This window comes from Cebidichthys violaceus, unplaced genomic scaffold, assembly GCF_023349555.1.
Source record: "Cebidichthys violaceus isolate CVI_PGR_0920_01 unplaced genomic scaffold, fCebVio1.0.p SCAF_138, whole genome shotgun sequence".
In the NCBI taxonomy this organism is placed as follows: domain Eukaryota; kingdom Metazoa; phylum Chordata; class Actinopteri; order Perciformes; family Stichaeidae; genus Cebidichthys; species Cebidichthys violaceus.
Window position 1 is genome coordinate 3,278 of NW_027176305.1, and position 14,477 is coordinate 17,754.

General features: G+C 42.2%; 2 protein-coding genes across 2 annotated transcripts; one reads left to right on the forward strand and one right to left on the reverse strand.

Annotated features, from left to right (window-relative positions):
• The first annotated feature begins 3,922 nt into the window (after positions 1-3,922).
• Positions 3,923-8,038, forward strand: rag1 (recombination activating 1). The gene is made up of 3 exons (XM_068708183.1): positions 3,923-4,257; positions 4,339-5,471; positions 6,285-8,038. The coding sequence occupies exons 1-3, from the start codon at positions 3,923-3,925 to the stop codon at positions 8,036-8,038; spliced, it is 3,222 nt and encodes a 1,073-aa protein (XP_068564284.1).
• Positions 8,039-10,652: 2,614 nt separating this feature from the next.
• On the reverse strand, positions 10,653-12,254 carry rag2 (recombination activating gene 2). The gene has a single exon (XM_068708185.1). The coding sequence runs from the start codon at positions 12,252-12,254 to the stop codon at positions 10,653-10,655; it is 1,602 nt and encodes a 533-aa protein (XP_068564286.1).
• Positions 12,255-14,477: the final 2,223 nt, after the last annotated feature.

The following is a 14,477-nucleotide window of genomic DNA, read 5'->3' on the forward strand; positions in this document are numbered from 1 at the left end:
TGCAACTCCTTTACACAAGATCACTACTATATCCCCTTTCTGTCTTTCACCTCTTACACCTTCCCTCTCTTTCCTTTGTCTGTCTCCTTGTTTAACACACACAGGGCCAACAGTAATGATTCTAAAGTTTCTCAAGGATGAATTCGTAGGACTATTTTATATTTATTTTTGTTATTTGGTGTGCCCTACACATCAGCAAAGAAACCCCCTGTTTTTACCCCAACCATATTCCCACTCATCCCTCCCACTGCACACACCTGCAACATGCTCATGTCTACAGCACATTGCATGCTCACTGGTGTTGTTTGGATTCATCATGTTAGAAAAAACACCCCCTCCTGGTGTAAGGTGTCAGTTCACTGGTGCATTGCAAACTCCTATATGTCTTCCTAAACTGCAGCCTCCAGTCCCCCAGGGTTTGCGCATCACATTCATAACACTCCGCTCCATGCCAGGTGGCTGTCTCCACAACTCCTCTTCTCCATAAATCAGACTGTCTTTGAGTTGATCAATAACAAGTCAATTAGCAGGCGCAGAGAGATGAGGGTCTCAGGGGGTCACTTGTTTGTCAGGCCGACATCTGCAGCTCCGTCCCTGTCTGCCACAGGGCTAGGTGTGTCGTTTACCTTGGAAACATGAGGCTACTTGGCTATCATAAATCTAAATATCAACTATAAATAGGCTTGGAACATCTTGCTACAATCCATCATTTGCTTCTTCTTGGACACTGTATCAAGCATTGTATCAAGCTGTTTCTTATGGATTTGGATAGGCCTAGAAAACATCACTTTTTCCACCCTAACTTTTTTGTGTATTTGTCCTTCTTGTAAATAAGTCATAAAGAAACAAATATACCATTGCTGTCTAAGGTCATACTTGACCATATGCACCAAATATAAGCTGCAAAACCCACCAGTATTCATCCTGCTCCCCTGTTAAGCTGACAAGAGTGGGAGAGACCCAACTGTTGTTTGGTGCCCACTGACTGTGTATCTAATGACTTGGCTGGCAAATCCAAAGCAACAGCAACAGGCTCCTGTGGCGAATACACCAGATTAATCCCCTGGATAATTACAAACAAGAATGATCTTGGGCAAATACTCCCCATACCTACTGAGACATTACATCAAGCGATGCTGTCTAATTAAATCTCATTCTGAATGGAGACAGCATTTGGAGAAATGAATGAAATGTGCTGACATTAAATAAAGAGGATTTTTTGCAAATAATAACCACAAGGGGTGGATAAAATGATAGTAGCATAGAACACATGGTACAGTGCTGTTGCCTTGAAATAAAAAATTATATATTTTCTGTTTTGTTTGACCCATTGCGATTGTGGCCTCTATGCACCTCTGAATGTTGCTTTGAAAACTCACCTTTCAAAAATTGTAAATGCCAGATGAACACTTCATATTCAAACATCATTGCTAATTGGTATTTAACCTAATATGACTAATTTGTATCACAGCATTTACCATTTTGATTCACAGCAGTCACCACCTGAATTTGTGGTGCATCAGTCACAGACACTGACAAATTAAGTGTGATGAGGGAAAAGTCTCAATAATGCAGTAATTAGACTGACAATGATGACAATAACACTCTTTATAAATGCAACAATTACTATTATTTTTCATATTTTTGTCCATCTGCCCTTTCTAAATCATTGCTCAGAGTCCATCTGTGTTCCTCATATATATTATATACTGCCTTGTTCACACCCTTACACATACTAACACATGACTCTTTATTCCTGCTGCCTCCACACTCACACACACACACACACACACACACACACACACACACACACACACACACACACACACACACACACACACACACACACACACACACACACACTTACAAACACATATCATTACTGTAGTTCCTGTCAACCACAAACTCTCTCTTTGAAGTGACAACACACGAGATTTACAGTGCGAGTACACTCAGTGACACATAACAGCACGACAGCACATTAACAAAATACACCGCTCTTGAATTCCTATAGATAAACGGAGAGGATAAACACTCACTTAAAATGTACCCGTGTGATCTTCAAAGTGAATTTTTAGGCTATTCCTTTTTAGGGTTCTGTTATTGACAGGAATGATTGAAACCTTTGACTATGCAACAATAAATGCAAACATATTAACAGTGAGTTCACACAGAAGCTCTGGTATAGGGGCCTCCTGAGCATTCAGGCCCGTTCGGTCAACCTATGCTTGTAACCAGCGCTTGTATTCCAGGTGTTTTTTAAAAGTATGGTCAAATTCTACATTTGTAATGTCACTATTATACAAATATTTGTAATATACTGTCTGTCCTACTTTTTATTTGTCCATGGGATGGGAAAATGCATTTATTCTATCATCTGTTTTGTTTCTGCAGTTTTTCACAAGTTAAACAATATCTCTCAGTCTGTCAGAGAGAGGCCACCTGGATGAGGTGAGCCTGCAGATGGATACGAGAAAGGGGAGATAAAGGTGACATAGAAGTGTTTCCAGCTGAGGATCAGTGTGGTGTGGTAAAAAGTGGCTTATTTGGGGTATGCTGTTGGATTCTGTGTATACACATGTTTGCAACTGTGCTTTGGGGTTGACCTTGTTTTTTTTGTTCAAATCAGCTGCATCAGGTGTCAAGAGTTGACTGTTGGGATCCCATCTAAGGAAGGGTATAAATACAAGACACAAGGAGACAGACAGGGGCAATCCCAGTGTATGGAACCATAACTCCTGGTAACAGATGCTCCAAACTGAGGCTGCAACATAGACAGTATATGTGGTGCGTAGGGCCGGGCTCCAGGGCTTCCCTTGTGCTCCCATGCGGAAAGGACCCCTCAGGGGAGCTGACGCCAGCTGAGACCAAAAAAACAAGGTAAGAGCGCAGCTGACACACATGCATACAGGCTCAGCTGTTTGTCTCAAAGGAGAGTTCAGCCTGCCAAGTACACAGAGAGCCAGGAAATGAAGGAGTATTGCCAGATTCAAGCTTCCCAGGGAGAAAACGCGACTGAAAGATGGATACACAAAAGACGGATACACGAAAGACGCTAGATTGTGTGCACTATAGTTGTGCAATGGTAAGATTGTATGACTGCTTTATTGTCTGGACTTTTAATGGAATGTAGATAGTATGAGAGGAGATGAAATAAGACCTGTCAGTGCAGCAGTATCATTGATCTTACCTGTGCCAAATCATAAGAGCACTTGGCTGTTTAAATACGACTCCTAGATTTAACAATGTTGTGTTTGGAATAATTCTTTATGATCTTTATTCAATATGAGGGTTTCTTGTTTTCTTTTCCCTCCTATTTGGTCAATATATATGTATTATGAAATAAGTTTCCTGTATCTCTTTTTTTATTATTCACATTTAAAATGCCAGTCGGAGGCTCCCAGGGCTCAAATTCGCTCTCAAGCCAAGAAAATGACTAATATAAATGATTGACAGCCTTGCAGGGATAAGGTTGCCCATTTAGCAAACTCGCTGTGTCAAAGGGAAAAAAAACACAATGGCTCCCTGAGCGATGGGATTGGAGATGGGAGAAATGAAGATTTTTGTGCTGTATCGATCCCCAAATGCTTGTCTCATGCATTTTACACAAGATCTAAATGCCACTTATGGTATAACACAGCACTCTAGGTCGGGGCTCACTACTCTCTGTTCAGTGGGATTTCAGGGTACTTGGCGTATAAATTCAACAGGAATCAAGTAAAGCTGTTAGATTGTGTCATGAGCTCAATGCTGAGAAGGCACTTGGGATATTTGAGCATTTTAATGCTTTGTTTTAAAGCATCCACAACCGTGTATCTCATGGACAACTGAAATTATTTTCATACTTTTGTGATACATCATGCTAAGCTCTCCTCTCCTCTCCTCCCCTCTCCTCTCCAGGGTCTAAGGACTAAGCCACATCATGGCAGAGGAGAGCCTGGAGACAGACGGCCCCAGATCCTCCATGCCGGCTGAGCTCCACCATCCCCACTCTAAGTACTCTCAGTGGAAGTTTAAACTCTTTAGGCTGAGGTCCATGGAGAAGGCACCTCTGCCCAGTGAGGCACGGCCTGAGAAAGGAGCCTTGTTAGGGATCTCTCCTCCTGCAGCTCTAAACATAGAGTTAGATAATGGCATGGGTCCAGGGAGTGTTATGAAATTGTGCCTGGGGGGAAAAAGCCAGGAAAATGTTGAGGGCCCTGGCCGGAGAGTTGATATGAAGCTACAGGAAATGGACACCCACATGAACCAACTCAGGTGATTAAATGTCACAATACTATGTAAACGTTATTGTGCATTTCTTTCAAAAAATTTGACAGCATTTTTTTTCCTCTGAAGGTGCTTGTGCCGTCTCTGTGGAATGGCCCTGAGAAAAGTCAAAGGACCGGTGCACGATGTTAATGGGGATCTGGATGAGGTCAGCAAAGGTGCTCTGCGTAAAATGGGCTGCAAGTTTACCAGCTGGCCAGAGGTCGTCCTCAAAGTCTTTAAAGTGGACGTGACAGAGGACACAGAATCTGTCCACCCTCTTTCTTTCTGCCATCGCTGCTGGGTGGTAGCCATAAGAGGAGGCGGCGTCTGCAGCTTCACCAGAACAAGAGTCCCTGAGTGGAAACCACACTCTTCCACCTGCCACCTTTGCTCCCCTAGAAAACCCTCATTCCAGCGGACTGGGAGGAAGAGGCGGAAAGCCATTCCCAGAGCTCAGAGTCTGTCAAAAAGAATCAGGAGAGACCACGGCGACAGTATTGCCGTTGGTGAGAGGAGGGCTCTGAGACCATTTGGAGACCATCATCATGGTCCTGTGCTAAGGGCATGGAGGAAACCCAGCATCCAGAGAGAGCAGTGGGTGAGGAACATTACCCACTGTCAGAAAGACCATCTGAATATCAAGCTCATCTCTGAAAAGCTACCTGTAGACTTCCTCTTTTCTTTCAAATGCCTGGTGTGCGACCACCTGCTCTCTGATCCAGTACAGTCGCCCTGTGGACACCTCTTTTGCCGCAGCTGTATTATAAAATATAACCACGTTCTGGGGCCTCACTGCCCAGCCTGCAATTTGTGCTGCGCTATTGATGATCTCGCCCCGCCCGCTAAAGCCTTCTTATCAGCCCTGTATTCCCTGTCTTTGCTCTGCCCCAGGACCGGCTGTGGCAAGCAGGTCAGGCTAGACTCATTTAAAGCTCATTGTCTGGGCCATGAGCTGGATGAACAGGACGATAAGCAGCAGTCATCAGAACTTGACAACTACCTGCTAACCAATAAAGGGGGAAGACCCCGTCAACACCTGCTATCGCTGACCCGTCGTGCCCAGAAGCATCGGCTGAGGGATATGAAGAACCAGCTGAAGGCATTCGCAGAAAAAGAGGAAGGTGGCGACCTGAAGTCTGTGTGTCAGACTCTGTTTCTGCTTGCATTGAGGTCTGGGAATGAACACCGTCAGGCAGATGAGCTAGAGGCCATGATGCAAGGTAAGACGCTATTAAGGCTTTTGTTAAATCAACATATAATTCTCAGTAGCCAAAGAAAAGGGACAAAGCAAATTACAATTATAATAGTGTTTGTTCATTAATATTTCCGCCTATCTCTGATGAATAGTCAACTCATAAATAACAATAAGTTGAAAAGTTCACTATTGAAGAGAGTGACGAAGATTTTGATTGAAAAACATTTTATTATTTTCCATCTCTGTTTTTTGAACCACCGCTGTTGCACGCTCAACCCCTACCTGATTCTCTCCCACATTCACTCTCTGCCTGCTTGTCCGTCAGTCTCACACTCCCTTTAATGCACAATAACAACTCTTGTGAAGGGGCTGTTAGAATCAAAACAACATCAGCAGCTCTTGTATCTGCAAATTACACAGACAGCACCATCTTCCTCTCTGGGGAATAGAAGCCAGCTGGTGTCTGTTTTCATCTGTAGCCAATACATCACTTTTGCCAGCTCCGCTGATTCACCCTCTGTCCCCTTATAACATTTGGAAATTAGGAAATATTGGATTTTGTAATCATGGGCTTGTGGGCTTTTGACAATGATACATTCACATTTGGGTGTTAAATTTGCGATTTTCTCTGTCTCATAGTATAAATGACTCTAAATGTGGGATATCAAATGAGGAAATGTAAGACACTGCAGTTCTTTTCAAAGCACTAGGAATGGGCAGTTTGGTGTTAAATAATGCTCTCAATAAATCTTTTCTTCTTCTTCCTTCCTTTTTTATATCTCTCTCTCTCTCTCTCTCTCTGAAACTTCCTCTCTTTTCCTTTTCTCTCTCACTGCAGGCCGAGGCTTTGGGTTGCATCCTGCTGTGTGCTTAGCCATTCGGGTCAACACTTTCCTGAGCTGCAGCCAATATCACAAGATGTACCGGACTGTCAAAGCCACCAGCGGCCGCCAGATCTTTCAGCCCCTGCACACCTTGCGGGCTGCAGAAAAGGAGCTTCTCCCTGGCTTTCACCAGTTTGAATGGCAGCCAGCTCTCAGGAATGTGTCTTCATCTTGCAGTGTTGGCATTATTAATGGGCTCTCTGGATGGGCTTCCTCAGTGGATGACTTCCCAGCTGACACCATCACTCGACGGTTTCGCTACGATGTGGCTCTGGTGTCAGCATTAAAGGATCTGGAGGAGGACATCATGGAGGGGCTGAGAGAGAGTGGGATGGAAGACAGTGCTTGCACCGCAGGCTTCAGTGTCATGATCAAGGAATCTTGTGATGGCATGGGCGATGTCAGCGAGAAGCACGGTGGAGGACCAGCTGTTCCTGAGAAGTGTGTGCGTTTTTCTTTCGCTGTTATGTCTGTCTCTGTCCTGGCAGACGAGGAGGAGGACAAGGTTACCATCTTTACTGAGCCAAAGCCAAACTCAGAACTGTCCTGTAAGCCCCTTTGCCTGATGTTTGTGGATGAGTCAGACCACGAGACACTCACAGCTGTTCTGGGGCCTGTAGTTGCAGAGCGTAATGCAATGAAAGAGAGCAGGCTCATTCTGTCTGTGGGTGGACTACCTCGCTCCTTCCGCTTTCACTTCAGAGGCACGGGATATGATGAGAAGATGGTGCGCGAGGTAGAGGGCCTGGAGGCCTCAGGGTCCACCTACGTCTGCACTCTTTGTGACTCTACTCGGGCAGAGGCCTCTCAAAACATGGTGCTACATTCCATCACTCGCAGTCATGAAGAGAACCTAGATCGTTACGAAATATGGAGAACCAACCCCTTTTCTGAGTCTGTAGATGAGCTGCGGGACAGAGTCAAAGGGATCTCTGCCAAGCCCTTCATGGAGACCCAGCCAACGATGGATGCACTACACTGTGACATTGGCAATGCCACTGAGTTCTACAAAATCTTCCAGGACGAGATCGGGGAGGTGTACAAAAAGGTCAACCCCAGCCGGGAGGAACGGCGCAGCTGGAGGGCAGCCCTGGATAAACAGCTGAGGAAGACGATGAAGCTTAAACCGGTGATGAGGATGAATGGGAACTATGCCCGCAGGCTAATGACCCAAGAGGCTGTGGAGGTCGTCTGCAAGCTGGTGCCCTCAGAGGAGAGGAGGGAGGCCCTGAGGGAGCTGATGAGGATCTACATCCAGATGAAGCCTGTGTGGCGAGCCACCTGCCCTGCCAAGGAGTGCCCTGACCAGCTGTGCCGCTACAGCTTTAACTCCCAGCGCTTTGCCGACCTTCTCTCCTCTACCTTCAAATATAGGTACAATGGAAAGATAACTAATTACCTGCACAAGACCCTGGCTCATGTGCCTGAAATCATAGAGAGAGATGGATCCATAGGAGCCTGGGCCAGCGAGGGGAACGAGTCGGCAAACAAGCTCTTCAGGCGTTTCCGGAAGATGAATGCACGTCAGTCAAAGGCCTTTGAGCTTGAGGACGTGTTGAAACATCACTGGCTCTACACCTCCAAGTACTTGCAGAAGTTTATGGAAGCTCACAAGAACTCTGCCAAAGCTCTGCAAGCCACTATTGACCCAGTAGAGAGCCAGGATTATGAGGACATCTTGTCTTCTCTGGAAGTTAATGACTTTTGATTTTAATTTTAATGTGAACTTTAAGTATTAACATTTCATTGATTTCAAGGAAGTTGTGTAATATTTGAATTGCCTCTCGGTAATATGGACGTTTTACAAATTTACTTTCTTTACCAATTCATTGATATTTAGAATAAGATTTTCTTGTGATTAAAATATGATTAAATATTTTTGCAAATTCAAACTCACATCATCCTTTTATGTTGGATTTTACAAAATAAAAAGGTAATGTTATTCTCACACAGGTTTTGTTAATTGTTAGTTAATACACTGCAAAGATGGGACAGCAGAGGACAATATAAGTAACACAGGTTTCTGTTCTCTTGCTCTAAGCAGAGAAGTTCTTTTTTTATCTTCACCGTCTGTGAAATATGGCACAGTTTATTCTATTGCAGGGATATGACACATTTATGAATTTATATAGAGAGGATATTTATGGAAACAGATGAAAGTGCTGTAAGTCATGGCGGGAAATTGTGTTAAAAAGACCACATTTGTGGCCACTGTATTAATATATCATTTGAGCTGGAACAAAATGCAATCACAGAGACCCAAATGTTCTTTGTTTCATGAGTGCCCTCTGAAAAAGATTACTTTAGTGCTTTATCGTGGGATCCCTGAGGGGCAGAATAGATGCCAGGTCACTTTGAACCAATTTTTATCTCTTTTAGTTTTTGCACAGTGGAGGATAGATGATACTTATTCATATTCTTCACATGGAATAAAGCATATACTGACCTTTTTGTTGATATCATAAAAATACAGTATGGTCCATTACGAAACCTAATACCCCGTGGACTCTCCAGCTGGCAGGGATTTTTCTTAAGTTCTCTATATAACCTGGCACTTTTTCCCTGCTGATATTTTTTCATTGCCACGGTTGACAGAGAAGAGGGATGAGTGGGAGCTAGAAAGACCCGATGTAAACTGATTTGTTGGCAACTATATTTGTTTGATTGATTGATTATATCGTTTTTTTTCTGCCCTCATCATTTTGAATTGTGACAGGCAATTTTGTTTTCCTATTTGATTAAATGTTTGATTTTATTTTACTGTCATAAGTTTAACCATGACAGCTGTGAAATATTCACATTTCATCCTGTAGTTGTCACTTTCCTAGAATACCATCATGTTTTGGAGTGTAACTTGTCTCATATTTGTTTTTTTGCCATAATGAATTGCATTTCCAAAGTAATGGATGATGGATGATTCACAGAATTACACTTGCTCACTTTTCACCATGTATTTCCTCATTTTTTGTTTCCATATTAAACTTAATATCAGGTGAACTGTTTACTCAGATTGCTGAAGACTTTCCGTCTTGCATACTAGTACTGTATTACACTGAGGTTCCACTACTTTATTTTTACATTTTCAATGTTATAGAGTATTCAGATATTTCTGTTGTATTTTCACTGAAGCCAACAACTTACCATCATTTTGATGAGTTACCTTTATGGAGGAGGGAGTTTATACTTTTTGTCTTTGTTCCTATGAAAGAATAAATAAAGAAAAAATCTGACTGGAGCTTTTGGTTTGTTTTTCTTTATTAAACAATTTATATTACATTTTGTCTTTCAATATTGACATTTTTTAAATTCAGGTACATTTACACCGCAACTTATTATTGTCACTACAAATGCAAAGAAAACGAATTAACAATGAGCTGTCATACAGCTAACAAAAACACAAACTAGAAACATTGCAGAGATATATAAAACATTAAGATCCGTCACATATACAGATTGTGAAATCCATTAGAAAAGATAACTAAGGACTATAAAGACATTTAGGTTCAGGTTGTTCATTTGGTTTGCCTTTTCATTAATTACAGATGTACCTGACTATTGTTTGTAAATTAGGTATTATTGATTATAATTAACATGCAACATGTGGTGCTTGAAGTCAATGTTATAAGGTGTTAATTTAACCCATTATTTTCACTGTGGTCCTTGATTGAAAACAAAATAACTAAGAATGAATGCGCAACTGATACAAATGCAAACTAGAAACACTGATATATCAAGTTTTCTGTCACATAAAAAGTTTGAGAAAACACATTTGAAATAAACAGGTATGAAAACAGAATCTGAGGCTGTTTATTGTTTTTTTTATTGAGTATATATCAGTATATTGGGTATATTTCATTCAGTAATCATCATTTTAATCATAGAAAGAATTGTAAAACAATGGCTCCATCTGGTAATGGAAGAAAGTGCTAGGAAATAAAACCTGTGGTACTTAACGGAATACAAAATTATAATGAACTATTGTACAGCTGGTAAAATCATAAACAAGAAACATTGTAGTTAGACTTACTACATATTGTGTTTGTTTGTGTTTTGTCAAACAATGTAATGATATTATACATACATCTGTTAGACAGGAGACGTCAGGTTGCAATATTATTATTTATTTTCTTCACAAAATGTTTCACATTGAGAAAAGATCAGCGTATTATGTTTTTATTCATCAATCGTTTATTCACAAGAAACATCCTAATTATACCCAGCGTTCCAGTGACCATCTACACACACACACACACACACACACACACACACACACACACACACAATAAACTGGAGTTATGTTATGTTATATTTCATTCGATATGTCAGTTGAAAAGCCTTCTGAAAAAGCTTTTTTTGGCAGGGGACATCTTAATTGTTGGAGGGGTTTTTCTGTCCTTAACTTTCATGGGGGTACGCTTCAGAGCCTCGACCTGTCGAGGTGGGGTCATCTCCTGGTGGGGCACGCCTCCGTGGTCCAGGCAGAAGTACCTTTTGCTGCCCTGAGAGAGCCTGCGCAGCAGGGTCTCAGACAGCTCCATGCACTGGGCATGGACCCAGTGTCCCCCCTCCCCTCTGGAGCAGAAGATCATGGCTGGCCGGTGGAGCTCAGTGGAGTAGTAGGGCTCCCAAGTGTTGGGGTCCACCTGACAGCCCAGAGAGCATTTGATCCAGTAACCTGTTTGTGATTCGTCATCCTCATCCTCCTCATTGTAATTATCACCTTTTCCATCATCACTGTCCTCCAGCTCATGCGGTTCACGACCGAAGTAGAGCTCCTCAGAGTCTTCGAGAGGAGTGGAGTCGTCGTAATCGGTTGACTCCTGGCTGCAGCCCTTGGTTCCTTCTTCCTCTCTGGCTTCTCCCTCTGTCTGGAAGCTCACCTGATAGAAGTAATGCATATCTGCTTGGGATGGCCTTCCCTCAGTGGGCACAGCAAGTAGGACGATTCCCTCCCCAGCACTGCTGCCAAACCAAGTGCGACTATGGATGATGTCAGGGGTCCACTGAGGTGATTCTAAGGGCTCTAAGTGGATCCCTTTCTCATTGACAATGACAGTGCTGCAATCCATCCTCTTCTGGGAGTCTGACTGATACCCACCTAATATAATATATCTGTGAGTGGGACCTGTACGGGTGATCATGGCACTAGAGATGGATATACCAGTTTCAAGAGTGTCACAGGAAAGCAAGGGACTGCCCTGCAGAAGCTCTACACGTAGACGGAAGAGTCGAGGGGGGCGAGAGTCAGAGGTGAGGGAGTGACCCCCAAGGAAGTAGACACAGTCTTCTCTGGCAAGGGCCAAATGGAAAGACTGTCCATCGCTGAGCTCAGGTAGAGTGTGAGCAGAGGAGCAACCAAACTCCAAGTCAAACAGGAACACCTGAGGAGGACAGTCGACGACACTGTTCCAGCTCTCTGTGGTCCGCTCTCCTGCCGGCATGTAGGATCTGCCACCAAACAATACACAAGCTGTCTTCCCACGGCTTTGAACCATGCTCATTGTGTGTCCGTATCTGGCCCCTGGCACTTCTCCCACCAGTTCTCTCTCTTTGCAGCACAGGGTCAGTTTACGATTGCAGCCACGGCTGTCTGTGGTCAGCATGTACAGGCTCGACGAGATCTCGTTATTTGGGGTTCGGCCGCCGTGGATGAGATAACTCTCTGGAAGCCCGTCATAGGGGTCGAGGCGGCAAACAGCTGGGCAACGTAATGGAGGAAGGTAGCATGAGTCACTGGAGAAAGAGATGGCCCTTAACTTCATCTCACCACTTTTAAACCGAACGCTAAACACTCCAGTTGGACACGAGCGCTTGGGCCAACCTTTCTGGCCAAACAGGAGAAGTTCCCCATCCAGCTGCAGCAGAGAGAAGCCGGGCTGCAGAAGGCCTGCACAGTTCACTGGAGTTAATGGTTGCAGGGTCATTTTCCGGCAGCTGTCTGCATGAAAAACAGCACGCAAACACAGAAACACAACAATATGTCAGTCAGCTGTTAATTGTTTTCCTTCTGGGGTTTTCAATTTTACTTCCTGTTTATTACAGTAACACCTGGAGAATCATAGCGGAGGCATAAAATCATTCAGCCTTTCAACAACAAGAAATCAACAACAGCCACTACTTATTATTATTATTATTATTACTATCATTACGATTATAAAAAAGTGTGAAAATATAATGTCGATCGTAAATTGGATTCTCACTTTCACAAATTTTGCTACTGTTACTGTGTGCTGTATGCATGCTGCTGCTGTTGTTTTTTGCAACACAAAGTAGCATTGAATCCTAAAGTCAAACATCAGCAACAATATGTAATTACTCACTCAAGTAAGGACTTCTTCATGGGGTCACTTTATTATTTACCACGACAAACAAAACTTCATGTTTAAACTTTCTATCTTTGAATCTGAATCTTACAAGGTGTACTTTAATAAAGTCACAATCACTTCCAAGAGCTGCTTCATGAACTCAGCATAATTTTCCAGGAAGATGGGTTACATTTTCTGGTGTTAGTACCATTAAAAAAATTATCGAACAACGGCACACCGTGGACATTGTGCAACGGTAATGTGCATTCTACGTTTGGAAGGAAGCAAAACAAAATTACTGAATTAATTTGCCAATTTACTGAATGATATAATTCTCTTTCAGAATGATCCTTAGATTATAGAGTTTATTCTGAGTCAGGCTGTTGTGTAATCATTACTTCAACTGATGTTATAACAATACTGTGTCATTTCAGTAGCTTTAACAGCAATATTAATAGTGCTGTTTTCAGTATGAGTCACTTCAACACAGACAGTGTTTGACAATATTTTACAGCTACCAGGATGGTTACACAGGCTCTGCAAGAGTAACAATAGCGCAATATTGACTATAAAAGCCTTAAAACTATTAGTTCTTCCTTTAATTTTCAGTTTTCTTACCTTACAGCCAGGGCCTGGTTGCCGTGCTTGGGCTCACTTTAGTGTGGATCTTACAATCACAAAGATGAACTTAAGACTCTTAGCCTAACTTTGACAAAGGCAGACGGGGAGAGAGCTTGTGAAGCTTCGTTGACTCACAGACACTTCCAGATCTTGAGGTTAACAGTCTGTGACTGCTGCTCACTGGCAGGTGTGCTGCCTGAATGCATTTAGTGTATCACTTCAAAGATATCACTGGATATCAGCTATACCAAAGAGGGTACAACAGGCTCTTGTCAGTTGAACAATTCTAACCTGTGTAATATTTTAAGAAAGATGCAGTGCATGTTTTTTTTCCTACAGTAGTTGAACAAGTTTAAAAGTCAGATCCAAGAATAAAAAGGGACACGCTGCTTTTTCTCTGCTTCACCATTTTAAGAAATTGCATTTTAACATTCAATGAATACATTTTGTTACACACATCCAAAACTGGCTTCAATTAAGTGACACGGTAGATAAATAAATAATTGCAACAGTCCAGATAACAACCATGCTGGGAAACATGACACATTGTGGAGGTAATGCATGCTGACCAAATGTTTTGAATTAGTCCAACATCGTAGTTCTTTTTATTGCCGTAACAAGACACACCTCTGATGTGAATCTTTTGTTGAGAGGTTGGAGGCAGACAATACAAATGCATTGAAAGCCAGTGTGGGTGTGTGTGTGTGTGTGTGTGTGTGTGTGATCTTTATGCTATAAAGTCTATTAGACTAAATTAATTGTTATAGTTTGTTGGTTATTTCTGAAAAGAAATACATCAAAATGCAATCCATTCCCTATGCTCCTATTCAAACATTGTATCTTAATTATTATACTAACCGACAAAGATGCACACCACCGTTTAATTGCATTTAGTTTAACTTAAGGTTAATCAATATGCTTCCAACATTAATTTGGAAAGTCCTATAATTCAAATTCATTATCTAATGTCTGATCGGACGCCAACCCATTTTCTAACAGCTGAAATTCTCAGATAATGAATTACTCTTTTTTTAAATTTGGGCTAGGGCTCCAAATACACATATTTAAAGTTGATTACGGGACATTTAGATACTACCTAAACCTTTTCTATTTTTGGTTAATTTTGAGGTAGTATATGCTGACCCTCCATTGGAATTCAGAAAAATAAGTTTTCATGTAAAGACTGAAGTATTTATACAAGCACTGCTTCAGAAACAATGT